Here is a 26,531-nt window from a genome sequence, read left to right on the forward strand (position 1 = left end):
TGAGGATCTACTGGGTACCAGGCAAAATGCTTTTTTTTTTTTTTTTTTTTTTTTTTTTGAGACACTGTCTTGCTCTGTTGCCCAGGCTGGCTGGAGTGCAGTAGTGCAATCTTGGCTCACCGCAAGCTCTGCCTCCTGGGTTCCTGCCATTCTCCTGCCTTAGCCTCCCAAGTAGCTGGGACTACAGGCGCCCGCCACCACGCCCAGTTTATTTTGTTTTTGTATTTTTAGTAGAGACGCGGTTTCACCGTGTTAGCCAGGATGGTCTCCATCTCCTGACCTTGTGATCCGCCCACCTCAGCCTTCCAAAGTACTGGGATTACAGGTGTGAGCCACTGTGCCTGGCCAGTGCTGCGATCTTGACTCACTGCAGCTTTCGCTTCCTGGGTTCAAGCGATTCTTCTGCCTCAGCCTCCTGAGTAGCTGGGATTACAGGCATTCACCACCATGCCTGGCTAATTTTTGTCTTTTTAATAGAGACATTATTTTTAATGTATTTTTCATGTTAGCCAGGCTGGTCTTGAACTCCTGGCCTCAAGCGATACACCTGCCTCAGCCTCCCAAAGTGCTGGGATTACAGGTGTGAGCCCCCACGCCCGACAAGGTGCATTTTTATGTGCTTTTTCTCCTCTGTCTTCTCAACAACCCTGGGGTAAAAGGCCTCATTTCCACTTTTCCTATGAGAACAATAAAGTAGAAAGAGGTAAAAGACTGCCTCTAAGATCACCCAGCACAGAGCAGAGATTTGATTTCAGGTGTGTCTTGTTCCCAACTTACTACACAGTGCTGCTGGGGGAAAAAAAAGAGCAAAAGGTTCTTAACTGAAGTCAAAGACAACCAAGAAAATGTAGGCAGATGTCAGGTCTGATCATGTGGATGCTCAAATGATAAACAGACACATTGAGATAAACTGTATTAATTAAATCATAAAAATATGTTCTGCTTTTTGGGGAATTTATTCCTCCTCCTGGGGTGACCCTTGACAAGACATTCTGTCTTCCTATTTTTAAGCAAAAAAAAAAAAAAAAAAAGTGGGTAGAAGATGAAAGTTTGATATTTGGCTCATGCATAGCTTTGTCTCATTCATATATTTTGTGCTTGCCTGTCATTTCAGCTTTCTGCTGCCAGACCAAGCTCCTTCGACTGCCATTCCTACTTCTAACACTCCTCTTGTCCTTTTCGGGACAACTTTATGCCTATTGTGCCTTGGGTCTTGAGAAGCATGTGGTAAAACTGGCCAGTGGTGATGGCAGGCATAGCAGGGAATCAGACTGAGGGGGGCTGTGGGGTGGGAGAGAAAACAAAAGAGGGAAACAGGCTACTTCATGACGGAATCAGGCTGCTTCTGCAATGACATTACATGAAATATCTGAAATTTGACCTTAACTGTATCTGGTGGGTCCCGTTAACCCTGTAAGTTATGGACAGAACGTTCACTCAAATTCTAGCAACGTCTAGGCTCATGGAAATACGTGACCAATTCAGGTGAATGAAAGGGATTTTAAAACATTAATTTCCAGCTTAGGTCTTCCTAAGACTGCCTGTGTGTCCCTTAACACCACTCCAGCCTGAGTGTCATATGGATCCTGAATGTGGACTTGTGGGCACATTGTAGAAAAATAAGAAGCAACTGAAAACCCCAGGCAGCGGGGTGGTGTGCTGGAAATTCCCCCCAGCTTCGGTGTTTGGGCTCTATCTCGCTTTTCCACTTCCCTAAATCACCCTCGTGGTGCGAGTGTGCTCGCAGTAAATGCTCCCTAATTGTCTCTTGTATTGACCGTAAAACCCTAACGACAGGAATACTCTCTCTCCTTCTATTTCTCAACACCATTTCAACACCCAAACTAAAACCTCTCACCTGAGTGTAAGGGAGTGGTGACCTTCTTAAGCGGAGAGCTCTTCCATCAGGGGGCTCCCTAAGGGCATCTCTCTTCCTAGCGGGGGAGCCGTCACCCCACTTTCTTCTGCTTAGCCTGAGACACGCAACTTTTTCCAGCTTTTACTCTTCGCTGAATTCTCACGGCGGGGTTGGGGGGATGTTCAGGCTCAGGAGCGAGGTTGGGGCCCGGCCCGCTGGGCGCTGTTCACCGGTAGCTCGGACCAGAGCAGGAGTTTCATCATTACCTGCTGGGATAGGTGGGACACAGGTATTTCCGGGGCCATCCCAGACCTCCCGGAGGATGCTGATTGACACTGTCCAGTTTGAGAACTACTGTGTCCAGAGAGCAGAGGCCTCCCCATAACCCCTTGGGTTGTGGACATCTGGCCCAGGGCTTCTCTGGATGAGCCGGGCGGCTATCAGAGCGCATGGAACTGGGGGCGGGAGGTCGGGGCAGCGAAGGAGGAGGAGAAGGAGGAGGCGGAGGCCGAGGGGGAGGGAGGGGAGGAGGAAGAGGAGGAGGAGTCCCTCGTGGCCACCCCGAGGGGAGGGCGACCGTAGAGACTTGGTCGGGAGGCGCCGGCCGAGCCGGGCCGCTGGGACTGTGAGCTGAGGGGCGCTGACCGTCGGACGCGCGCTCCCCGCAGACCCTCGCGGAAGAAGCAGGGGGCGACGCGCGTGCGCGGGGCGGCGGGCGGCGCGCGAGGGGGCGGAGCGGGGAGGCGCGCTGCGACCCCGGCGGGCTACAGCCTGCGGCGCGCGCGCAGGGCGCTAGTGGGGCGCGCGGCGCGCGCGCGGGGCGGGGGCGCGCGGAGGGGGGGCTGCCCCGGGGCGGCCCCCCCAGGTCGGGGCGCGGCGGGCGGCGGCGGCGGGCGCGCGTCCCGTCCAGGTTCGGAGTAACCGCCGCCGCCGCCGCCAAAGCTCGCCAACATGGCGGACCTGGAGGCCGTGCTGGCCGATGTCAGTTACCTGATGGCCATGGAGAAGAGCAAGGCGACCCCGGCCGCCCGCGCCAGCAAGAGGATCGTCCTGCCGGAGCCCAGGTACCAGCTGCCCCGGCCGGCGCCGGCCCCAAGCCGCCGCCCCCTGCGGCCGCCAGCTACCCCCTGCTTCCTGGAGGGTCGGGCGCTGAGCCTCCGCTGCCCCGGGGCGGGTGACACAGAGGAGCGGGCGATGCGGGGCCGGCCTCGTCGTTCCAGTCTCTCAAATGGGGCATCGGATGGCCGGTGGGGGGCACCCCGTGAGAGAGCGCTCCAAAGTGCCTGGCGCGGCGCCCTGCGCTCAGCGAGCGCCCCAGCCAGGGGCTGGTTATGACTTGGCTGAACCAGCTCCATCCCTGTCGCCCCCTCCCCCCGGCCCTGTCCTGTCCTCTCCTGTCCCATCCCCGTGGTTCTTCCTGTTGCATTGGTGTGGTCCGCGTTGGCTCCTTGCCTGTCACTCCTTTGCGCTCCATCCTGGTCGCTCCTTCTTCCCGGGCTCAGCGGTCCCCCTTTCCAACTCCATCCTCTCAGCTCCCTCTGGGCCGCTTACCTGGGGACTGCAGGCTTGTTGCTTATTGTCCGAGGTAGTTAAGCTGCTGTTTTCAGTGTTTGCTCTTCTTGAAGTCTATTAAGTCTAGTCACCTTCTTCGGCTTCTCTTCTATTTTACGCCTGGGCAGGATTTTGACCCACTCAGTATTCTTTTTGGTGCCAAGTGTGTCACCTGAGCTGCTTTCCTCAACTTGTAGATCTACTGGTGGCACTTTATTAAAAAATCGAAACGGGAGTCACTTAAAAAGGCACTTGAATGGGTGATTCCAGACAGGAACTTGTTGTTAAATTATCAAAGGAGGGCCCGATTGAATTGGCGAGGGGCTCGGTGAGGTCCATACCAAGTTGCAATTTTCTCTCAAATGATTTATTATTAAGGAACTAGTAAAATTTTTTGCTAGTTCATATCATTAGCACTTCCCCAGAAAAAATAGTTTGTCAGGTTAATAGTGAGTTTTAAATAATGTATCAAAGCTTCAGTGATGGATTTTTTTTTTCTCTAGCTCCTTTCCTAATTAACACCATCATGAGTTGTACAGCTAATGTGATTCCTTGATGCTAAATAGCTCTTGCAATTGATGCTCAAAAGAGGCATCTTGTTTATGGTGAATTTGAAACCATGCAATTCTGTAAAATATTGGAATCTAAACCAAAGTTATTATCCATTTGAAATCATCAGTCCTTCAAGCGTTAGGCGCCCAAGATTACTTAAATGTTACCTAATGCTAAGTAATCATCATCTGATTTTTTTTACAAGTCATCCATGAGCCCTATGATATAGAAAATACCAGTCCCCTTGTTATTTGTTGTGAAAAGCTAAGTTGTGCAAATGAAGACATGCTTGCTAGATATTTTGGGCTTGCTTTTCCTCCTTAGCCCATGCATCTTGTTGGTTTTGCAGGATGTGCTACTCTTTGATAGGCAATGCCAAGTAGTGAAAATGAGGGAAAAGTGCAAACCTTTCTGCAATGTCATGAGTTTAACACCCCTATTCCAGAGTGTAGCATATCTGAAGCTAATTGAAAAAATCAATGCTGCTTAAAATTTCCGGCAAATGGGAAACTTACTTAGAGAACAAGAACTCCTGTATCAAACCTAAATTTCACCAAAAAAACTGTACATTTCTAATGTAGAAAAAGCCTTACTTCCTTTTTCTCTTGCCTTTCCTAGTGTCCCTCCACCACCCAAAGGCAGGGAGTCCTAAATATGTAGGGTTTCTATATACAGAATTGATAAATCTCAACTCATGAGCAGTTTTTTTTTGGGGGGGTAGTATATAATATTAATAAAGTTAGGAACTTCTGTTCAGTTTTTTTTTTTTCTTGGTGTTTGGAACTTAATGTGACTTCTGCTTTTTTAGTGTCCCTCTTAAGAACGTACTTATGCACTTAGGGTGTTCACTTCCTTGTATGAATGCCTTTGTTTTTCAGTGGTATTCTTTGGTAATGCTTTCTTTTAAGGCAGAGTAAGTGACAGCCAGCATATTTCTCATGACATTTGAAAATTGAGAAATACCAACCAGAGAGTAATTTTAGGAAACAGCCCTTCAGTAATTGTTATTCTCTTGCTCTTTTTAAAATAGACTCTCGAGTTGGGCCATTGGAACCTCCTCCTGAGATTCTAATTTGTTTTCTACTTATCTTAGTGGCTTTGGCTTTGGTTTTGTCATGTAGCTATTTACATAGTAACAGTCACTCCTTGTGCTGTGTTAGGATTCTGTTACATTGAGATTATCAGGTATAACATCTTGCAAAATTCTCTCTACTGCTGGATGGCAGTTAGTGGCCTACCTATTTGATTTGGAGGTTGGGGGTTGGAGAATTTCTAGATCCTGTAAAAAAGTTAATTGCTTGTTAAAATGCCCCAGCCTAATGACTTAAATAGCTGGTATGACTTCACACTATTGGTAAAAGGGATACGGGTCAAATGTTTTCTGATAAGTTTCTATTTCAGCTTCATTATAGAGCGAGCCATGTGATCGCCAGTTTTTGGTATTCTTGAAAGAGATGTTCAGATTTGTATTTTTAGTATCTGAATGAGAAGCATACATTTTAATTTGCCTTTGGTCTATCACTAGTGATTTTTTTATTTCCAGCTAATTATTTGCAGTCACTATTCTTTGTGCTTCCTTATTTTAGGTACTTTGCCTTTTCCACAATTTTAAACAGAAGAGCATCAGAACGAAATATCTAGCTGATTTAAATGAAACAATGGGTTTGCAGTTTCCTGCCTATTATAGGAGAGTCTCAGAAAATGGAACATTCTGTCTAGGGGAGATTTTGCTTCTCTGAGATGGCAAGAGGCAAACATTTTGTTATGTTGACACATTATTCAATTAACCAATGAGTGCAAATCCTGGAAAAGCTGACTGTTTGTCCAAATGGTATAGCTGCTTTAGTTTACTGAAATGTTGTTGAGCTAATGTAGCCGATAACGGGGCCTACTGGGAGTAGTAAACTGTGGCCCACCGACTCCCTTGCAGGCGCAGTTGAAACAGGAGCATTTACATGTGCAGGCCAGTTGTTTTACATCACGTTGGAAAAGAAATACTTTTTTTTTTTTTGAGACGGAGTCTCGCTCTGTCACTCCGGCTGGAGTGCAGTGGCCTGATCTGGGCTCACTGCAAGCTCCGCCTCCCGGGTTGATGCCATTCTCCTGCCTCAGCCTCCCGAGTAGCTGGGACTACAGGCGCCGCCACCATGCCTGGCTAATTTTTTGTTGTATTTTTTTTTTAGTAGAGACGGGGTTTCACCGTGTTAGCCAGGATGGTCTCCATCTCCTGACCTCGTGATCCGCCTGCCTTGGCCTCCCAGTGCTGGGATTACAGGAGTGAGCCACCGTGCCCGGCCAAGAAATACTTTTATTTAAGTAAGGTCTAATTCATAAGCAAAGGCCCACAGAGGGTCAACATCTTAAGCCCTGGAGTGATTCAGACGACTTTTACTGTAGGCTATATTACTCTGTTACTCTTTTTTTTTTTTAAAAAAAAAAAAAAGAATGAAATTCAGATGATTTGAAATCACACATAGTTGAAAGAGGTTGAGTAATGTGAACTTCATCTTTCCCCTGGAGTCTCATTTCTATTTACTGGACATTGTGAATGTTGGATCACCTATTGCAAAGCTTGTCCTTTCAAAGTATTCATACAATATGATAGGAAGGTCTGAAACAACATTTTAAAGATTCTTTATAATTTTCTAGGAGCACTGACAGTCCTTAAAGGACATTTATGATACTGTTTATGACATTAATTCAGTACATAGTTGTAGAGCCATTTCTATGAGCCAGGCACAGGGTACTATGACAAACCCAGCCACAGCCCCTTCCTTCATGGAGCTTATAGACTAGTGTGAAATACAAAGATTTGAGCCAAGAAGTGTGTTTGCTTTAAAGTGTAATTGCTTGAAGATTTTATTTAACCACAAACAAATAGTGTTTGGATGACTTTTATTACTCTATATGCATAGAATATAGAATAATAACAAAGAATGAATATAGAATATGGGATAATGCATAGAACACAAGATGTTTGGTGTTTTACAATAATTTGTTAGTGAGTACCTTTGAAGAACTATGTAAACATAGTCTCCATAGTGATATGGTAGTTTGCATCTTTTTGTTTGTGTAGCCACCACGTGTAATTGATCTTTAAAAGTGGCCCAGTTTTCTTCTTTAGTGGACATGGAGTTTATTCGGTAATTGTTTAACTCCAATCAGTAAGTGATTGGTGGGTAACTTGAAATACTCCTCTCCGTTTAGGCTGCAGAGTTTTCTGTGTCTTCACTCTCCTGTGCTCATAGCCTAATTTTGAACTGAAAAGTCCATGTTGAAAGCACAAATAGCCTTTAGAAAGAAAGTATTCCTTATTATTGATAGGAGTGTTTCTATGTGTAAGAAACGGTAGCGTTCTTGCTTCTTTTTCATTAAGGTACAAATTCAAAATGTAATTTGTTCTGACCTTTCAGTTATTATCTCATTCTTGGTCGAAGTTAACTTGTGCCAGTGACTTGAAGATGCAAGGAGTGCGTGTAGATGTCAGTTCTTAGAAATGGATGTTCTGGTGAAATCAGTTTTGGACCTAGAATCTGCCAAAGCTGAGCATCGTGAAATGCTTCGAATCGAGAGCCTCATAGATCTCTCTGAGGTACAGGCAGTCCCAGCTTTTACACGCCATGTGTTCTTAGAGACAGCCTCTTACAGTGTTTCCCCCAGTACACCGGAATTTGCCAAACATCTGTTTGGACAAGGATGGAAACTATCCGACGAAGGTGTCAAGGCTTGAGGAAGGGAAGCGCAGGTCTTTTTCAGTCAGTGGCTGGCCAGCAGAGCAGTGAAATGCAAAGTAATATTAAATAGCTAGCAGGACGCCTGGCCTCCCTAGGGTCCCTGGAGCCCTGGCAAGGGAAAGAGAAGTTTAACATCCATGATGTAATAATGTAATAACTACCTTTAATTGAGAGCGCATTCTCTGTCAGGCAGTTGGCATAATTAGTTCATTTGTCCCCACAATAGTTCTACCAGGTGAGTTGCATTAGCTGCATTTAACAGAAGGAGCAGACACTCAGCGAAGTAAGGAGCTCAGCCCAGGTGACACCTGACAGTGGGAGAGGCAGGAGGGACGCCCAGGTTTCGCCCAGCTCGGGGTCTTTCCCCGCCCAGGCAGGGTCTTGCTGGGCTGCCCCACCAAAAACAAATACCAAACTCCCTCGCGTCTTATTTTGCAAGGAATGGATGAAACTGTGATACTTTTTTATTTGGGGGAAAAATCCTTTTTTGTACTCTCCCGATCAGCTACTAGTCCTCAGAGACTGATAGAGAATTCCTCTGGGACCTGCGAAAATGGTAATTATGATTAAGTGAATAAGCAGCTTGTTCCTTATTTCCCATGAGCTTGAAGGTTAAGTGCCTATTCTGTTTAACACAAGCCATGCAGTCTTGCTGGTGTTAATGAGAAATTGTGTAATACACCATCTCACCCCCTCAGCCTCAAAACAGGATTTCTACTGTCTTTTTATTTAGAAAAGGGGCCACCTGAGCTGCCCTGTCTCCTTTTTATTTAAAAAAGGGGCAGCCTGAGCTGTCCCCTCCCCTGAAATTTTCATTTCTGGGAAAAGAGTAAAAGGGAAAAACAATATTTTTGGCTTTATTTGCAATAAAAATCACTTTCTCATTCACATAATCTTCCTTTGTTAATACAGTCACATATCTGTGGACCACTGTAGGTGAAAATGTAGGCTGTCTGCATGGCTATCATTGTCTTTTCTTATTCTCTGGACATTGGCAATGGGGAAATGGAAATGATTAATTTGGCAACTTTTACTCTATTATTGCAAAATCATTTGTATGGTAAGTAATTTCCATGCAAATGGGACTGGATATCCCGGCCCCCCTCTGCTTCTCCTATGTCTTACTTTTTTATTCTTCCCTTCCTATTTTTATCATTGATTAGAAGTTACAACCCCTGGGCCCTTTTTGATTGCTCTACAGGCCTAAAATGCAGCATAAGTAATAATGTGGCTCTTCATATCCTGTAAATGTTTCTTCTAATTTTGGAAGCCTTCTTTTGGGTCCTCTCTGCTTCCACTGGAGCATACGCATATTTGAATACTTTCTATGTAGGACACTATGTAGAGAGCCCATGGCAAATGCAGTGAAAATATTTTTGCAACATATTTTGTAAAATATTTTGTGATTGGTAGTTGGTAAAGGTCAGCTTGATCCAGCCTTGGACCTGTACTGTTGTTTGCCACCATTTCCTTCTCCTGCAGTTTCAGGAGCAGAAAAAGATGCTAATGTGAAAATAGCCAGCCCAGACCTCCATCCTTAGTGCACCAGAAGGCCACTGTCATTGCTGGGCCCCTCGTTTTCCTGTGCCATCCCTACTACCTACCAAACTGTCGTAGAAGAGAAGGTTCTAAATCAGAAGCCAGACGTAAGGATCTGATTCCACTGGCAGCTTGCTATGGGACCTCTGCAAGTCACTTAAATTTGCTGTATTTAGTTTCTCCATCAGTAAAATACAATATCTATTTCTTTCTGATTGTATAATGTCCCAATAAAAATCTGCCTTGTGAGCATTTTCTGTCCATGCAATAGATTTGTAAATAATAGGAAACATTAAAAATTACCCATATTGAATTTCAGACACAGATAACTCAAAAAAAAAGATGAGAAGGAATATTAAAAGAAATGATTAAAAACACTTATACTATAGTGTTATTGTTGTTGAGATTATGTGTAGTAAAAGATACAAGTGCACCTTTAAAAAAGTACAACATAATAGCGAATATTAAGGCAGTCTTGCAAGGAGATCCTGGTGCCATGTACTCTGAGGGAGAAGGGAGTGGGTTTGGGAGGCAGGACTTCTGAAAAGCTGGATGATTGGCTGGAACAGAGAAGAGCAATTGTTGAGCCTTAGACTCATAAGTAGGTTGATTGCCCAGATTTCTCAGTTTTCCTCCTCTAGCTGCTTATTGTGGTACTGTGTGTCTAGAACCTTCTACACATGATACCTCACTCACACTTTTTTTTTTATTATTATACTTTAAGTTCTAGGGTACATGTGCACAACATGCAGGTTGGTTACATATGTATACATGTGCCATGTTGGTATGCTGCACCCATTAACTCGTCATTTACATTAGGTATTTCTCCTAATGCTATCCCTCCTCCCTCCCCCAACCCCACAACAGGCCCTGGTGTGTGATGTTCCCCTCCCTGTGTCCAAGTGTTCTCATTGTTCAATTCCTACTTATGAGTGAGAACATGTGGTGTTTGGTTTTCTGTTTCTGTGTTAGTTTGCTCAGAATGATGGTTTCCAGCTTCATCTATGTCCCTACAAAGGACATGAACGCATCCTTTTTTATGGCTGCATAGTATTCCATGGTGTATATGCGCCAGATTTTCTTAATCCAGTCTATCATTGATGGACATTTGGGTTGGTTCCAAGTCTTTGCTATTATAAATAGTGCCGCAATAAACATACGTGTGCATGTGTCTTTATGGCAGCATGATTTATAATGCTTTGGCTATATACCCAGTAATGGGATCGCTGGGTCAAATGGTATTTCTAGTTCTAGATCTTTGAGGAATCGCCACACTGTCTTCCACAATGGTTGAACTAGTTTACAGTCCCACCAACAGTGTAAAAGTGTTCTTATTTCTCCACATCCTCTCGAGCACCTGTTGTCTCCTTTTTAATGATCGCCATTCTAATTGGTGTGAGATGGTATCTCATCGCACTCACGCTTGCTTGCTTGCTTGCTTTCCTCCCTTTCTTCTTTCCTTTCTGTCTTTCATCTATCCATCTATCCATCCCATAGGCTCTGGGATGGTGGTATCAGTGCCTAAGAGTTGCAAGCGTGCTACTTAAATAGGTGTAACCAGGCAATTAGCAGAGTTGACTCATTCTTTAGAGGTCTTTGTTTCAGAAAAATGAACCAAAAACCATGATCTGAAAGCAGCTGGCTTCTTTGTATTGTGCATAAGGTGATTCATTCCAGTCTTTCTTAGACATTAGCAGATTGCATATGAATAACATAGGATTGTAGTATCTCATGTTTGAAAAGATGTTGGGGGACATCCAATCTAGTTATGCTTTTTGATGAGTGACTTCCCTCTCTAATATCTAGCCACGGGCATCTTTGATGAGCATCTTTGGAAACTGTTGTATCAGAAAGCTCTCTTGTATTACCTTCTGTGCACTGGTCTCTTATTATCCCTTTGTGGTTGTGAGAAACAAGTTTAGTTCCTCAAATGTGACAGATCATCAAATATTTGAAGGCAGCTCCTCTAGCTCAAGATGCCTTTTATAGGAAGCTGTCCCCAGCTCTTTACTTATTCCTCATAATGCACACTGCTGTGTGTAATCTGTGCTCATTAGTCTGAACATTACTGAGTTGAGTAAGAATATCAAAATTTATGAAGACCAAAAAGAGATCTGTAAAATTATCATAATTAATTTAGTAATGGCAAAGCTAGTAATAAATTCTATTTCAAGTGTGTGATTGAGTCTCTCTGAAGTTCCATTTTAGGATTTGGTTCCTTGAATGATTCAAAATTCATTATACCAGTTTGCTTAGGGGATGAATATTTTCATTAGTCAGAGTTTGGAAGCCAGGTATGGGTTACATGTGTATTATGACAACAGCTGCCATTGCTGACTGCTAAGTAGGTACTAGGCACTGTATAATTCTTAGATAATTATGGACTAAAATATTTCAGGAAGAAAGTGAGCTTTAAATATGCAGAAAAAGGTTATAGGATATTAGGGGGTATGTTTCATATAGTCAAAAACATAAAATCGCTGTAATCCCAGCACTTTGGGAGGCTGAGGCAGGTGGATCACCTGAGGTCAGGAGTTCAAGATCAGCCTGACAAACATGGTGAAACCCCGTCTCTACTAAAAATACAAAAATTAGCTGGGCATGGTGGCAGGCACCCACAATCCCAGCTCCTCAGGAGGCTGAGGCAGGAGAATTGTTTGAACCCGGGAGGCGGAGGTTGCAGTGAGCCGAGATCGTGCTATTGTACTCCAGCCCGGGTGGCAAGAGCGAAACTCTGTCTCAAACAAAGAAACAAAAAAACCAGCCAACCAACCAAACACCACCACCAACAACACCACCACCACCACCAACAAAAAACTATAAAATCCCATTGGCTGGGGAAGACAGCAAGTTTCTTCAATGTCAGCAATAAAACTTTCTTGAATAATATGCTGTTAGTATTTGTGCATTGTGTCATTAAGTCAGTCCATTGATCTTTATTATCTTGTTTGGATACTAATATGTCTGGTTATATTTTCAGGTGTATTTCTTGTAATTTTTTTGTATCTTTATTGCCTTTGATAAAAGTTTAAATTAAAAATGAGGCCAGGTGTGGTGGCTCACGCCTGTAATCCCAGCACTTTGGGAGGACAAGGCAGGAGGATCGCTTGAGCTCAGGAGTTCAAGACCAGCCTGGGCAATATGGTGAAACCCTGTCTCTACCAAAAATACAGAAAATTAGCCAGACATAGTGGTGCGCACCTATGGTCCCAGCTCCAGCTACTCAGGAAGCTGAGGTGGGAGGGTTTCTTGAGCCCAGGAGGCAGATGTTGCAGTGAGCTGAAATCATGTCGCTGCACTGCAGCCTGACAGAGTGAGGTCTCGTCTCAAAATACAAAAAAAAAATGAAACCAAAAACTAAAAGTTGCATGGAATGGCATTTACACAGCTGTTAAATATTGCAGACTTTCATTTTTCTTTGTGAATGTCTAAGGCCATGACGGTATTTTGGAAACATCTTTTTAAAAAAATATGAGGTATTTGGTGGTGGTGGTGGGGTCTATTCTCTATTTAAAATGGAACAAATCCTAATGGCTAAGTAAGATCAAGGGACTTTAATACACATCTTTAACCTGGTCCTACCTTTTTAAGTGAATTTTCTTTGTCTTTTTTTATATTATGACACAGTAACTGGGAAGAGAATCATGCAATAAATATCGTCATCACCGGTAAGTCTAGTATAGCGTGCAAAATTTCTGTGCTGTCTTTTTTGTTCCATTTTGGACCTGCTTCTTTCTGTTTTGTTTCCAGTGGCAGTGGAGAAAAGCTTGTTTTTTATGCAAAACATCCCAATAGTATAGAAGAGAAAAATTGCACAATAGCAGTTTCTAAGGAATGAATGAGAGGACACGTATGTTGGTGACTTTGTTGTTCCTCTTCATCCCTCCAATAAATAAAACCGAGAGTTTTTGTGGACAGGGATTTATTAGAGTTTCATCATTTAGTTGACTGGCTTATTAAATTCCACATGGAAAACTAGCTTGACTCTCCACATTTCTGTCATTTAAGTAAGGTGACCTGCTTGATGCTGGATTGATGTTTCAAATTATTTTAAAAATTCAGGCTGCTCTATAAGAAAAGCTTATTTTGGTGGAAACTCCTTCCTGTGAGATGAGAGTTCTAAGTGAAGCGTTATGGCCTACGGTTATGACTAGCTGGGGTAGCATAGATGATGGTGGAGCAGATAGAAACAGCAGGGCAAGTTTGAAGTGCTCAGTGGTGCTAGCCTTTCACAACCCTCTTTCCCTTACTTTCAGGAAACTTATGCTCTAGAACTAGGGTTTGAATTGGGTCAGTATTGAAATGATCTTAGTGAGAGGCCAACTTGCTGGACTCCTCATGTAGATCTGTAGTTGTACAGGTTAGCTCATTAAACCCAGCGACAGTAGATGGTCATTTATTTTGTGTTTATTACAGTAGATGGTCATTTATTTAGAGTTTAAGAAAACCCCACAGTAGATAGTCATTTATTTAGAGTTTAAGAAAACCCCACTAAGATTTGTAGATAGTGTTTTATAGTTTTATATATATTAACTCTTTTTAGTTTTTACAATTATGCTTGGTAGTAGGTAGAAATTTTAAAAAGAAAAATATTACTCCAGATACATCCATGTGGAGACATTGAGAGGTGTATTTTATCTATTTGAGGACAGCTGGTTTTCTCCTTAGATACTAGTGTCTTGACTGTGGTGCAGGGAGTGGCTTTCAGCCTTCCAGACTCAGAAACTAGATTTTATTATATCACTGTATTAAGCATCTGTCTCTTATTGTGAAACTCACATAATCAGCCAAGTCTGCCTGACTAAATTATTCTCTTCCTATAGGCCTGTGGTTCTTATTTTAAGATTAAAGACCCTTTTGAGAATCCTACTAAGTGAGAGCCTCCCCCTCCCAAAAGTGCGCTAACTCACTTGCACAGATTTATCTGAAAAGCTACACTATAACTAGAATGTCCAGTTTGCTGCATTGCATTAAACACTGGCTCCCGCAGGAGCCTACGTGCCCAGCGTCTGTGTGGCTGGAGCTCTCTGTCTTGTGGGTCGCCCTTGCGGGAAGCAAAATGACCATCAGAAGGTGGTGTAGTGAGCACAGACCCACAGTCAGATGAGTCAGATGGTTACTTGGGACCAAGTCACCCCTCCATAGGGGTGGCTTACGCTGGATGTCCAGTACTTGAAATCCCTGACTACGGTGGCTTTGGGACAAGTCATCTTTCCGTATTTTCATGTTTCCCGTTGTAATTGGTGGGCACACCTCCACTGGATTTGAGACTATAGTTCATGAAACCACTGCCAAAGCTGCCTAGACCAGAAACCTTTGGCATTTCTTGGCCGTTTGTGTTATGTATTGACTTAGTTTTTATTCTCAGAGAGCAAGCTTTTTTCTTTATTTAGAGATTCTTGGAAATGGCTCCGTAATACTCATCATCTTATTTTAGAAGGAAATTCAGGTTCAGGGAGAAGCTAATTGCTCAAGGTCACGTTGATAACAAATGGCACAGCTGAGTTTCAAACCCAGGTTTTCTGATTCCAAATTCAGCATATTTTCAGAAAAACCTTCAGACTGTCTTTTTCCCGGTGAATCTTATTGTATGAGGAGGGGGCTCGTGGATTTGAGTAGAGGAGCACTGTCAATTTCAGACATTAGTAACACAATTTGAAAATGCATTGTATTCATTCAGTAAAGATTATCAGCTGCAGGGGTCTGAGGAAGTGCTCCAGTAGCATAATTTCACTGGCCACGTTAACTTAATAATAAATACATTAATAATTTCCTAGAAGAAAAGATGTCATAGATTCCATGTTAAGTAATAAGATTGTTATTAATAATGATGGCAATGTTATAACTTGAGAAAAGCTACATGTCATGAGTTCTTAATGTTTTCTTACCCCAAACATCTTTTTGTGATTTTAGGTGCATTCTTAATTAAAATTCATCTCCATGCCTGCCAGTTGGCAAATGAGTATCCCTGACTTGAACACGTTTGTCAGTTACTCTAGATACAATAAAGGATTTTTTTTTTTTTGAGACAGTCTCGCTCTCTTGCCCAGGCTGGAGTGCAGCAGTGTGATCTTGGCTCAGTGTAACCTCCGCCTCCCAGGTTCAACTGATTCTCCTGCCTCAGCCTCCTGAGTAGCTGGGACTACAGATGTGCACCACCACGTCTGGCTAATATTTTTCTACTTTTTGTAGAGACAGGGTTTTGCCACATTGCCCAGGCTGGTCTCGAACTCCTGGCCTCAAGTGATTCAACTGCCTCAGCCTCCCAAAGTGTGGGATTACAGGCGCGAGCCATCGTGCCTGGCCCGTAAAGGATTTTTAATGTTAAACTTGGCACTCATTAGCAGTTCATTCTAAATTGTGATGGAAAATTAATGGAGCGGGTTGCATATCTAACCCCTACCCAGAAAGGTTGTTGAGCTCAGCTTGGGACAGAGTTGTATTTGTCAGGAACACATTAGTAAATCCACTTATGGCTTTTGCCTTCTTCAGCTAGTAATGCGCGTGGAGCTTTTCCTCGTCAGCAGTATATAGATCTGTTCAGTGTTTGGAATCGCTGCATGAGATGTCAGAACTCTGATCTACTTAACCCTGTGCTCATAAGCCCAAGAGCAATTGCAGTGAATGTTCTTACAGAGGTGCCTTTGGGTCTATGTGTGAGCCTTTCTCTAAGACAGACACCTAGAAATAAGTAAGATATGGGCATAGTCTCCTCTACATAGAGCTGCAAAAAAATTCTAATTTTATTCAGACGCTTTACTGTTAAGAGTAATATTATTTTTAGTTTGAAATTATTTCATATAAACAATTATTTCATATATATTTGGGTAAAACAAAAAAGAATAATGTCATTTTTGGTTAGAACCAAGAATTTAAGTGTAAATGAAGAGATACATGAGTACAAGATAAGAGTTAAATAAAAATTCTGTAAGATCAAATTTGAATTGGAAGGTTATTTGAAATTCATGATTTTTTTTTCAAATATGTGTACTTATCATCCCCACTCTTTAAAAAAATCGAAGAAACAATTGCATTTCCATCACATAGGCACCCCATACACCTGCGCCTGACTCCAGGTGTGGGCGAGATGAGCCTGGATCCTCTGTTATCTGTTGTATCAGAAAACAAAGGAGACATCCAAGAAATGTGGTGGGCACCATCCCTAACTAACTCTGAGGCCAGAAGAAGGGGTTCCCATTGGCTAAAAGTGAGACACCCTGAACATCAAAAGAATATGACTGATACAAACCCCCTGTGGTGGGCAGAATGATGCCCCCCTGAAATATCCACATCTTAATCCCCAGAACCTATGAACATGTTATGTTATATGACAAGGGGGCGTTAGGGGTGTAGGTGGCATCACAGCAGCTAAGGTGCTGAGTTTAAGATAAAGAGATTATCCTGGATTATCTAGGTGGGCCCTAGTGTTACCTCGAGGGAGGCGGAGAGTTGGTGTCAGAGTGATGCAACATGAGAATGAGTCAACCAGCCACTCCTGGCCTTTTGTGGAAGGAGGAAGGGGCCATGGACCGAGGAATGTGGGCAGCCTGTAGAATCTGGAAAAGGCAAGGAAATGGCCTGTCCCTTACAGCTTCCATGTGAGACAGCAGTCCTACTGACACTCTGACCGACCTTAGCCCAGGGAGGCCCATTTCAGACCTCTGACCTGCACATCTGTAAGAGAGTCAATTTCTGCTTGATTTAAGCCACCAACTTTGTGGTGATTTATTATGGCTGCAGTAACAAACTAAGATACTCATGCTATCCACAAGAGATCCCCAAACAAGACAGAAGAGAACACCTCATTGATCACCACCAGCAGTAGAACCAAGGCACCTATTCTGTCTCTGAATAGTGGCAATTGAAAAGGTAAAGAATTAAGCATTTATCCTGCCTTTGCTGTAAAAACTGCTTCTTAGGGTATTCAGAACCCTAGTTGATGGTTGGGGTGGCAGGACAGGAATTCTTTTTTTTTTTCCTTTGTGACAGGCTCTTGCTCTGTCACCCAGGCTGGAGTACAGTAGTGGTGTGATCACAGCTCACTTCAGGCTCAACCTCCTGGGCTCAACTGATCCTCCCACGTAGCTGGGACTACGAGCACACGCTACCATGCCTGGCTAATTTTTTTTTTTTTTTTTGGTAGATATGGGGTTTCGCCATGTTGCCAAGGCTGGTCAAGAATTCTTGGGCTCAATGATCTGTTCACCTCAGCCTCTCAAAAAGTTGGGATTGCAGGCTTGAGCCACTGTGCCCGACCAATGAATGAGGGGACTTCTTTTTTTATTTTTATTATTTTTTTTGAGATGGTGTCTCACTGTGTCCCCCAGGCTGGAGTGTAGTGGCATGGTCTCAGCTCACTGCAAGCTCCATCTCCCGGGTTCACGCCATTCTCCTGCCTCAGCCTTCCGAGTAGCTGGGACTACAGGCACCCACCACCACGCCCAGCTAGTTTTTTGTATTTTTAGTAGAGACGTGGTTTCACCGTGTTAACCTGGATGGTCTCGATCTCCTGACCTTGTGATCTGCCCGCCTCGGCCTCCCAAAGTGCTGGGATTACAGGAGTGAGCCACCGAGCCTGGCTGAGGGGACTTCTTTACAGAAGAATGGCAGCAAATTAATGTGGAAGGAATGGTGAAATTTAAAAAAAAATCCCCATTTTGCAATTCTGAATGAAAATATTGATTTAGGCAAAGATCATCAATGTATGATATCACTAAATGAAAGATTGATGGGGAATTTCAGATGGAGAGATCAGACTATCACCAACTGAATTTTCTAAGTAAAGTTTGCATCACTAGGATGAAATAACTGTGTACCCGCTAATGTGAGGCAATATAAGTACCAAAACCATCTCAAAAGTATTCCTGCCCCCAAATGGTGGACTTGAATATGATCAAGCCTTTTGAGGTAACTTTCAGTTTATAGGAAATATGGAGAGAGAGGAACAATGAAAGACCTTATAAGGAAGCAACAGACAGAAAGGGCATCCCCCGTGATGGCTTCCTTGGCTTCCTCAGGGGGTCACTGCAGATAAAGGTCAGGGGTGGGGACAGTCAGGTGCTCTCGATGAGAAGAGATTTAAGAGATAGCGCTATCAGATGAATGTGTGGATCTTGGTTAGATCTGGATTGAAACCCACCAGCTATACAAAAGACACTTGAGTCATGGAAATGTGGTTAGAGACTGGGCATTGGATCTTCGGGAATTATTAATTCGAAGGGGAAGTTGGGAAGTGATAATAGACTGTGTTTATATGAGAAAATTATCCATAATTTTTAGAAATGCAAACTGAAATAGGCTAAAACAACATGTGGTCTGAGATTTGTTATTGATTGATTGATTGATTGATTGATTGATTGAGATGGAGTTTTGCTCTTGTTGCCCAGGCTGGAGTGCAATGGCACAGTCTTGGCTCACTGCAACCTCTGCCTCCCGAGTTCGAGCAATTCTCCTACCTCAGCCTCCCAACTAGCTGGGATTACAGACGACTGCCACCATGCCCAGCTAATTTTTTGTATTTAGTAGAGGCGGGGTTTCACCATGTTGGCCTGGATGGTCTTGAACTCCTGACCTCAGGTGATCCTCAGATGAGCCACTGTGCCTGGCTGAGATTTGTTTTAAAGTGCTTTAAAAAATAAAGGTGGGATAAGTCGGGTGGAGTGGCTCATGCCTGTAATTCCAGCACTTTGGGTGGCCGAGGCAGGCGGATCAGTTGAACCAGGAGTTTGAGACCAGCTTGGGCAACACACTAAAACCTCATCTCTACAAAAATTAGTTGGGCATGGTGGCACACAGCTGTAGTCCTAGCTACTTGGGAGGCTGAGGTGGGAGGATCACTTGAACCCAGGAGAGTGAGGCTGAAGTGAGCTGAGATTGCACTCCTGCACTCTAATTTGAGCAACAGAGTGCAACTCGGTCTCAAAAAAAGAGAAAAGTAAAAGAAAAAAAATTGAGGGTGGGGTAGGGAAAAGTAACAGATTACAATCTTGGTAACTTCCAATGAGGTGCTGAGTGATGGGTCTAGGTGTTCATTATATTATATCCTTTTGCATGTTTGAAAACTTTTGCAATAATTTTTCAAAACAGTAGAGAAGATGGCTAGGTGTGAAGATCCCAACTGTGTCCCTGCAGGGCTAATGGAAGCCTCAGTTTTCCCAATGTCATGTGTAATAGCACTGGTGACTTAAGATGTACTATATAATTTCTATGACAGCATCATACACAGATGCAAAATGTACCACATTTCAAACAACTTAGATTGACGGGAGGATGATGTGGTTTTTGGAAACTGCATTAGATGACTCAAAAAGAGGCTGTGTGACACTGATTCCAAAGATGCGGGTAGAGTTTTAAGAGGCTCATTTGCAACCTAAGAGTCCTGACTAATCCAACCAGAGTGGACAGATTTACAACTTCTTGACCTGAAGGCTTGCTACAGGAGGATGAGAAAAAAATGCAAGAAGGCTATTGAAAGGAGAAAGCACAGTAAGAGATCATACTTTAGAAAACGATGATCTGTTTACTTCCTGAGTGCAAAAGACTTCACTGACTTCATTCAGATCATGGGTATCTATTAAATCGCGGCTCTGATGTTTAAATTTAGCAGAAAAAAAAAAAGTAACCCATGGTCTTTAAAATAATCTACCCTCTAAGCATACTATCCATGCCTAAGGAAACCTTGCAATGTAAGTCTCTCTTATTAAAATTATGTTAACAGCTTTCTATTTTTAAATTACTTGAATATTAATTTGTGAAAACATTTCAGAATAATCATTTTTAAATAAATAAGTGTTTCATGGCTGGGTGCGGTGGCTTTATCATGCCTGTAATCCCAGTACTTTGGGAGGCCAAGGCGGGTGGATCACCTGAGGTCAGGAGTTTGAGACCAGCCTGGCCGACATGGTGAATCCCCGTCTCTACTAAAAATACAAAAATTAGCCAGGCGTGGTGGTGGGCACCTGTAATCCCAGCTACTCGGGAGGCTGAGGCAGGAGCATCACTTAAACCCAGGTGGCGGAGGTTGCAGTGAGCCGAGATTGCGCCACTGCATTCCAGTCCAGGTGACAGAGCAATACCCTGTCTCAAAAAAAAAAAAAGAATGTGTTGCTCTAAACCGGGCCTCACTAAGTAATTACCAGCAGGGCCAGTGTGAAGAAAAAAAGTTTATTAAGAGAAAAATTTAAAAAAACTGAGTAAATTGAGAGCTGTAACATATTTCTAGACAGGAAAACTCGACATTGTGAAGATGTCAGGTCTCCACAAATTAATCTGTAAATTCAAGACCAAAATTCAAATGAGAATCATTCCAAATGTGAATTTTAAAGAAACTCACAAGCCAGTGCTCATTCATCTGAAGAAAAAATGGGCAAAAATAACCATACAATTTTGGAAAAGTAAAACAATGGAGATGTGCTCTAATATAAAACATTCCTCTAGCAACTAAAACAGTGTAAATATTCATGTATAGATGTGTACACATATCAGTTTGGTTTATGTTAAATACAGGTGGCATTTCGAGTGGAGGAGGAAGAGTGATGTGTGGTAGCTGTCTATCAAATAAAGCCATAATTCCTCCACATTATACACAAAAATAAATTCCAGGGTATTTAATGAGATAATAAAAAAGCTAAAAATACCAAAAAGGAATATATTCTTATTGTGGAGTACAGATACTCTGGGCTTTCCTAAGCAAACCCCAAACCTGGAAACCACAAAGGAGGAGATGAATGGATACGAGGACATGAATGAAAAGTTGGCATGTGACAGAGATCTCAGAATCCAAATTAAAAGGCAGGAGGAAAAATTACATTGCATGACCTTCTGTGGAGCATGTTTTAGTTTGTAAGTCTATCTGCTTAGATAGCGCGTGCTGACTAAAATTCCTGACTGGCTCTTGTCCTAGGGAAGAGAGCGGGTAGGAGGCCTGGACTGTGTTTGGGTGTCCAGGAAGTAAGGCAATTTGTATCAAATGAGTCCCCTGTTTGCTAGTGGTAATTTCATCTGTTAGTCATTGGGAAGGAAGAGCTTGCTTTAAAAATGCCACAGAAAGATGGACGTTAATTTCACGGGCGGTAATTTAGGAATTCTTCTCACATGTCTACAAAAATAAGCCAGTCCAAAAGTGGAGGCTGTTTGTGGCCTGGCATTTTTCTGTGTACTTTTTTTTTTCTTTTCTTAGTTACTGTCGTCCATTGTCTGTTCCATTAGGTTATTTGGGGCAGGCTAACAGGACTTACACGATCCTTCCCCTTGGTTTATCTCACTTCAGCCTTGCCCATGGTCCCTTAGATTCTATCGTTGAGCTGTAGTGAACTGGGTTCTGGGGCACCCTGCAGTTGCCCCTGTGGAGGCCGACCCGTCACACTGTGTTGGGACTGTCTGTGTCTGTGTCCTCTCTTGTCACCCCCTCTGGACATGGGCTCCTTGAAGGCAGGGGATGAGTGGGGTTCACTGTGTATTCTGAGGGTCAGACTCAGTGCCTGGCTCAGGGTAAGGATGCAGCACCTATCTTTTGAATGAGCGAATGGGTGAATAAACAGATGGATTGTCTTTTCCTTTTCCTCCCAATGAGTCTATGTATTTAATAGCCTATATTAGACATAGCTAATATACCAAGTATTTGACTCGTTAGAGACAGCTGTGGCAAAGATTTGATTCTTCAAATGGTGCGAGATCAGAAATTCTTGAATTCATTCGAATATAGAAAAATATTGTATAGGTTATAACATCATATTTCAACTCCAAATTTGGACAGATTTTGCATTGTAGCTTTTGTAAACTATGAAAAATAGTTTTCTCTAAACAATGCTACGGCAGCTTATGTGAGAAAAATACTAGAGAAAAGCTAATGATTTATTAATGAGTAAGGAAATATGCAAATATGAAACTAGAATCAACTGGGGGCAAAAGTAGGGAGGGGGGAGTAAATGCCTAAAATCTTTGGGAGTACTTTTTCTGGAAGACTTTGTTTTGAAAAGTGGCTTTGAAAGCTCTGCTTTAGCCATGTGGTAGTTCCCCCATTATCTGCGGTTTTGCTTTCAGCAGTTTCAGTTGTCCGGAGTCAATCGAGGCCTGAAAATATTACATGGAAAATTCCAGAAATAGATAATTGCTAAGTTTTAACTTGCATGCCATTTTGACTAGAAAGATGAAATCTTGCACCATTCTGTCTGGAACGTGATTCCTTTGTTCAAGGAATCCTCAGTGTAGATGCTACTGCCCTGTGAGTCCCTTAGTACCTGGCTTAGGTATCAGATCCTTTGTAACCCTTATTTTATTTAATGATAGCCCCAAAGTGCGTGAGTAGCAATGCTGGCAGTTCAGATATGCCAAAGGGAAGCTGCAAAGTACTGCCTCAGTGAAAAGGTGAACATTCTCAATGTAAGAGAACAGAATAAATCATATGCGGAGGTTTCTAAGAAGTAAGAATGTTCTATCCATGAAATTGTGAACAGTATATTGCTATAATTGTTCTATTAGCAGTTATTGTTGATTCCTTACTGTGCTTAACTGATAAATTTATCTTTATCGTAGATGTGTATGTATAAGAAAAAACAGTAAATATAGGATTCTATACTATCTGCAGGTTCAGGTATCCACTGGCCTTGTATTTCCTTTTTTAGTCAAGATGATTTGAGAAACTTAGATACAGGGAAACCCTGTGCCCCGTCACTTGAATGGAAAGGCCGTCTTTATTAATGAAAACATGGCTTAAGCTGTTGTAACCAAGAGACCCCAAAATGAGATGGCCCCCAAGCCCAGGCCACACCACAGACCATTTACGTCAGACTCTCCCTGGAGAGGGCCAGGCACCAAGATTTTTAGAATTCTTCCCAGGTAATCCTAAAGTCTAGGTAAAGTGGAGAACCACTGGCCTGGAGTTATTCAGAACTGACTAGGGAGGGGACTGAGTTTTGCAGCCCACAGCCATCCCTCATCCTGGGCTTGTAGAACAGCTCTGCCTGCCTCGCTATAGGGCCCTCACCTCTTGGCCAAGCCTCGTGTTATGGGTGTTTCCCACTCAGGAGGAAGTGGAGTGCACAAGTTCCTTTTAAGGAATTGAATTGGAAGTAGCATGTTTCACTCACATTCCATTGGCGGGTGCTAGGACATGTGACTATGTAACCGCAATAGAGGTTGAGAAATGTGATGTGAATCTGGTTGGCCATCTGCCCTGCTCATTTTTGAGGTTTCTGTTACTGATAGGTAGAAGAGTGTAATGGTTACCATGCTATCCATTAATTAAAACTATTTCTTATCAATTACCAATTATCAACTCTAAAGCTGAACAGAGTTCAACTGACCTCATATATATGTCATGTGAGATAATTATACACATACACACACAGGCAAACTATGAACTAGATGCAAAGACTTGGGAGAGGCTTTAGTTTACATTAATTACAAAGTTTTAAAGTTTACATTTACTAAGCTTTTAGTTTATATTAATCATAAAGTTGTTGCTCTTTGTTCCACTGTCATTTGTGAGTTGTTTAGGAGTGAAAACACTGCTGTGGGTGACTTTTTCACTTGTTTGGGCTCCGTTGGTGCAAGCTGTTTAAAGAGGCAGAAAAGCGATTTTTGCCAAAACGTATTCCAGTGATGTCAGTTGCAATCCTGGGTCATCACATAAAGGTTATAGCAACTTCAAGGGTGTAGAATCTGAAAAAAGTTAAGGTTAAATAGGAATATCATTTTTGGTAGGGCATCACATTTTCTAGAGCCCCCTTTTGATTATCTTGCTACATATACTCTTACTTGTAGAAACCATTCTTGAAGGGTTGGGGAAGGCTACATGGTGTTGGTGGGTACAAATTTAATATAAATGAATTAGTCTTACTCATCTTTCTATATTCTTATGGCCAGAATACTTCCAGAGCCATAACAGATCCTTAGCAAATATTAACTGACGTGAATATGCTTGTATCATTGTATAGTTTATTTAGAAAGTGATACTCTTTCACTCCTTTGTGGACATGTCACAGTGACATGTTGAGTCCTTTGATATGCAACAGTGTTGAAGGTGGGGGATTGAGTACTAGAATGATTGCTGATGTCTGTTCAAGGGTGGTGGGAGATACAGAGATTTCTGTCATTATGAGTTAGAAAGAATGAATAAGACCTGCTGTGCAATGACACAACAGGGTGACTATAGTCAATAATAACTTAATTGTACATTTTAAAATAACTTAAAGAGTATAACTGGATAGTTTGTAACTCAGAGGAGAAATGCTGGAGGTGTTGGATACTCCATTCTTCATGATGTGCTTATTTCACATTGCATGTCTATATCAAAACATTTCATGTCCCCATAAATATATCTACCTACTGTGTACCCACAAATGTTAAAAGATAAATTAAAAACATCATGACTGTCCATTGTGGGAAATGATACAGTGGTGATGTACAGCAAGCAGTAGGAACAGAGGTGGGAGGGCTCGCCTCTGCAGAGTTGGGGAGGGCTGCATAGTGTTGGTGACCCCTGAACTGGGTCATGGAGGATGAGTAGGAGATTTTCATGTGAAAAGGAAAGAGCATTAGAGGGAATGGTATTTACAGAGTGATGGAGCTGTGGAAGAGCCTGTGTCTTTCATGAAAAATGAAAAAATCAAGTGTGGCTGCAGTATGAGAAAGACAACAGCAAGACCTGGTTGAGGCAGCCTCCTTGAAAATGCTCCCTGCAGTACACTAAGGGGTTTGGATGTTGGGCAAAGCGAGAGGCCCTTGCAATCTTTTTTTTTTTTTTTTTTTTTTTTGAGACGGAGTCTCATTCAGGCTGGAGTGCATGGCATGATCTCAGCTCACCACAACCTCCACCTCCCATGTTCAAGCAATTCTCCTGCCTCAGCCTCCTGAGTAGCTGGGATTACAGGTGCCCGCCACCACACCCAGCTAATTTTTGTATTTTTAGTAGAGACAGGGTTTCACCACGTTAGCCAGGCTAGTCTGGAACTCCTGACCTCAGGTGATCCCCCTGCCTCGGCCTCCCAAAGTGCTAGGATTATAGGCGTGAGCCACTGTGCCCAGCGGCCCTTGCAGTCTTTTAAATGAGATGATTACATGGTCTGATTTATATTTTAGAAAAATAACTCTTGGAAACAAGGAGGCTGCAACCTTCCCTGCATGAGGCTCCCTGACCCTGGTCTCTGTCCTCTAATAACACCACAGCCATAGAACATAGTCTCTTCTGTATTATTCCTGATTTAAAGGATTTTGATGAAAAGGCAAATGGATTCTGAAATGATTCTTGTAACTAATTTATTTTATTTTTATTTTTTATTTTTTGAGGCAGAGTCTTGCTCTGTCACCCAGGCTGGAGTGCAGTGGCACGATCTTGGCTCACTGCAGCCTCTGCCTCCCAGGCTTAAGCAATCCTGCCACCTCAGCCTCGCAAGTAGCTGGGACCACAGATACATACCACCATGCCTGGGTAATTTTTTTATAGTTTTGGTAGAGATGGGTGATATGGTTTGGCTGTATCCCCACCCAAATCTCATCTTGAATTGCACTCCCATAATTCCCACCTGTGGTTGGAGGGACCTGGTGGGAAATAATTGAATCACGGGGCAGTTTCTCCCACACTGTTCTCACGGCAGTGAGTAAGTCTCACGAGATCTGATGGTTTGATAAGGGGAAACCTGTTTCGCTTGGTTCTCATTCTCTTGCCTGCTGCTATGTAAGACGTACCTTTTGCCTTCCACCATGATTGTGAGGCCTCCCCAGCCACATGGAACTATAAGTCCAATTAAACCCTGTTTCCTGGATACATTACCCAGTCTCGGGTATGTCTTTACCAGCAGTGTGAAAACGGACTAATACAATGGAGTTGCACCATGTTGCCCAGGCTGGTCTCAAACTCCTGAGCTCAAGTGATCCACCTGCCTCGGCCTCTCAAAGTGCTGGGATTACAGGTGTGAGCCATCGCGCCCTGCCCGTTGTAACTAATTTAAAGGGATAGTTTTGATTATAAAGGTTCAGTCTCTTTGATTAGGTAAACCAAGGACACCATAAATTTATTTATCATTCAGCTGGTGTCTGTTTGGGGATGACTTTTGTATCTGATGACTGTTTGTGGGCCAGTGAAATTCAAGTATATTTAATGTCACCTTAATATCTAGTTATATTGCAAAGAAAAAGGCATTAAAACAGAATGTGGATTATCAAAATATTGTAGTAAAAGCACAAAATAAATCCGCAGTTAGCCTAATTGGGTTGTTATCTGAACATAGATTGTCCTGTGCTGAATTGTTTAATACTACGCAAATTATATGGGACTTCCCTGTAAAGACATAAGAAAC

At 42.8% G+C, this 26,531-nt stretch overlaps 1 protein-coding gene and 1 long non-coding RNA gene across 4 annotated transcripts in view; one reads left to right on the forward strand and one right to left on the reverse strand.

Annotated features, from left to right (window-relative positions):
• Positions 1-207: 207 nt before the first annotated feature.
• Positions 208-2,573, reverse strand: LOC134739300 (uncharacterized). The gene is made up of 2 exons (XR_010125923.1): positions 1,859-2,573; positions 208-1,281 (listed from the first exon to the last, which is right to left on the reverse strand). It is a non-coding gene; the product is annotated as an uncharacterized LOC134739300 (long non-coding RNA).
• Positions 2,574-2,654: 81 nt separating this feature from the next.
• GRK3 (G protein-coupled receptor kinase 3) overlaps positions 2,655-26,531 on the forward strand; it is a 164,399-nt gene continuing 140,522 nt past the window's right edge. For 2 of the 3 annotated variants that reach the window (XR_010125922.1, XM_054469610.2), the window contains exon 1: positions 2,657-2,922. Coding sequence is in view for 2 of the 3 variants with exons in the window: in XM_054469610.2 (XP_054325585.1) it covers positions 2,810-2,922 (113 nt within the window). In the remaining variant the exon portion in view is untranslated. Of the gene's footprint in view, positions 2,923-26,531 lie in introns of all 3 variants that reach the window. The other variant, XM_063663083.1, reaches the window with a different exon arrangement.

The sequence above is a fragment of the Pongo pygmaeus genome, chromosome 23, assembly GCF_028885625.2.
Source record: "Pongo pygmaeus isolate AG05252 chromosome 23, NHGRI_mPonPyg2-v2.0_pri, whole genome shotgun sequence".
NCBI lineage: Eukaryota > Metazoa > Chordata > Mammalia > Primates > Hominidae > Pongo > Pongo pygmaeus.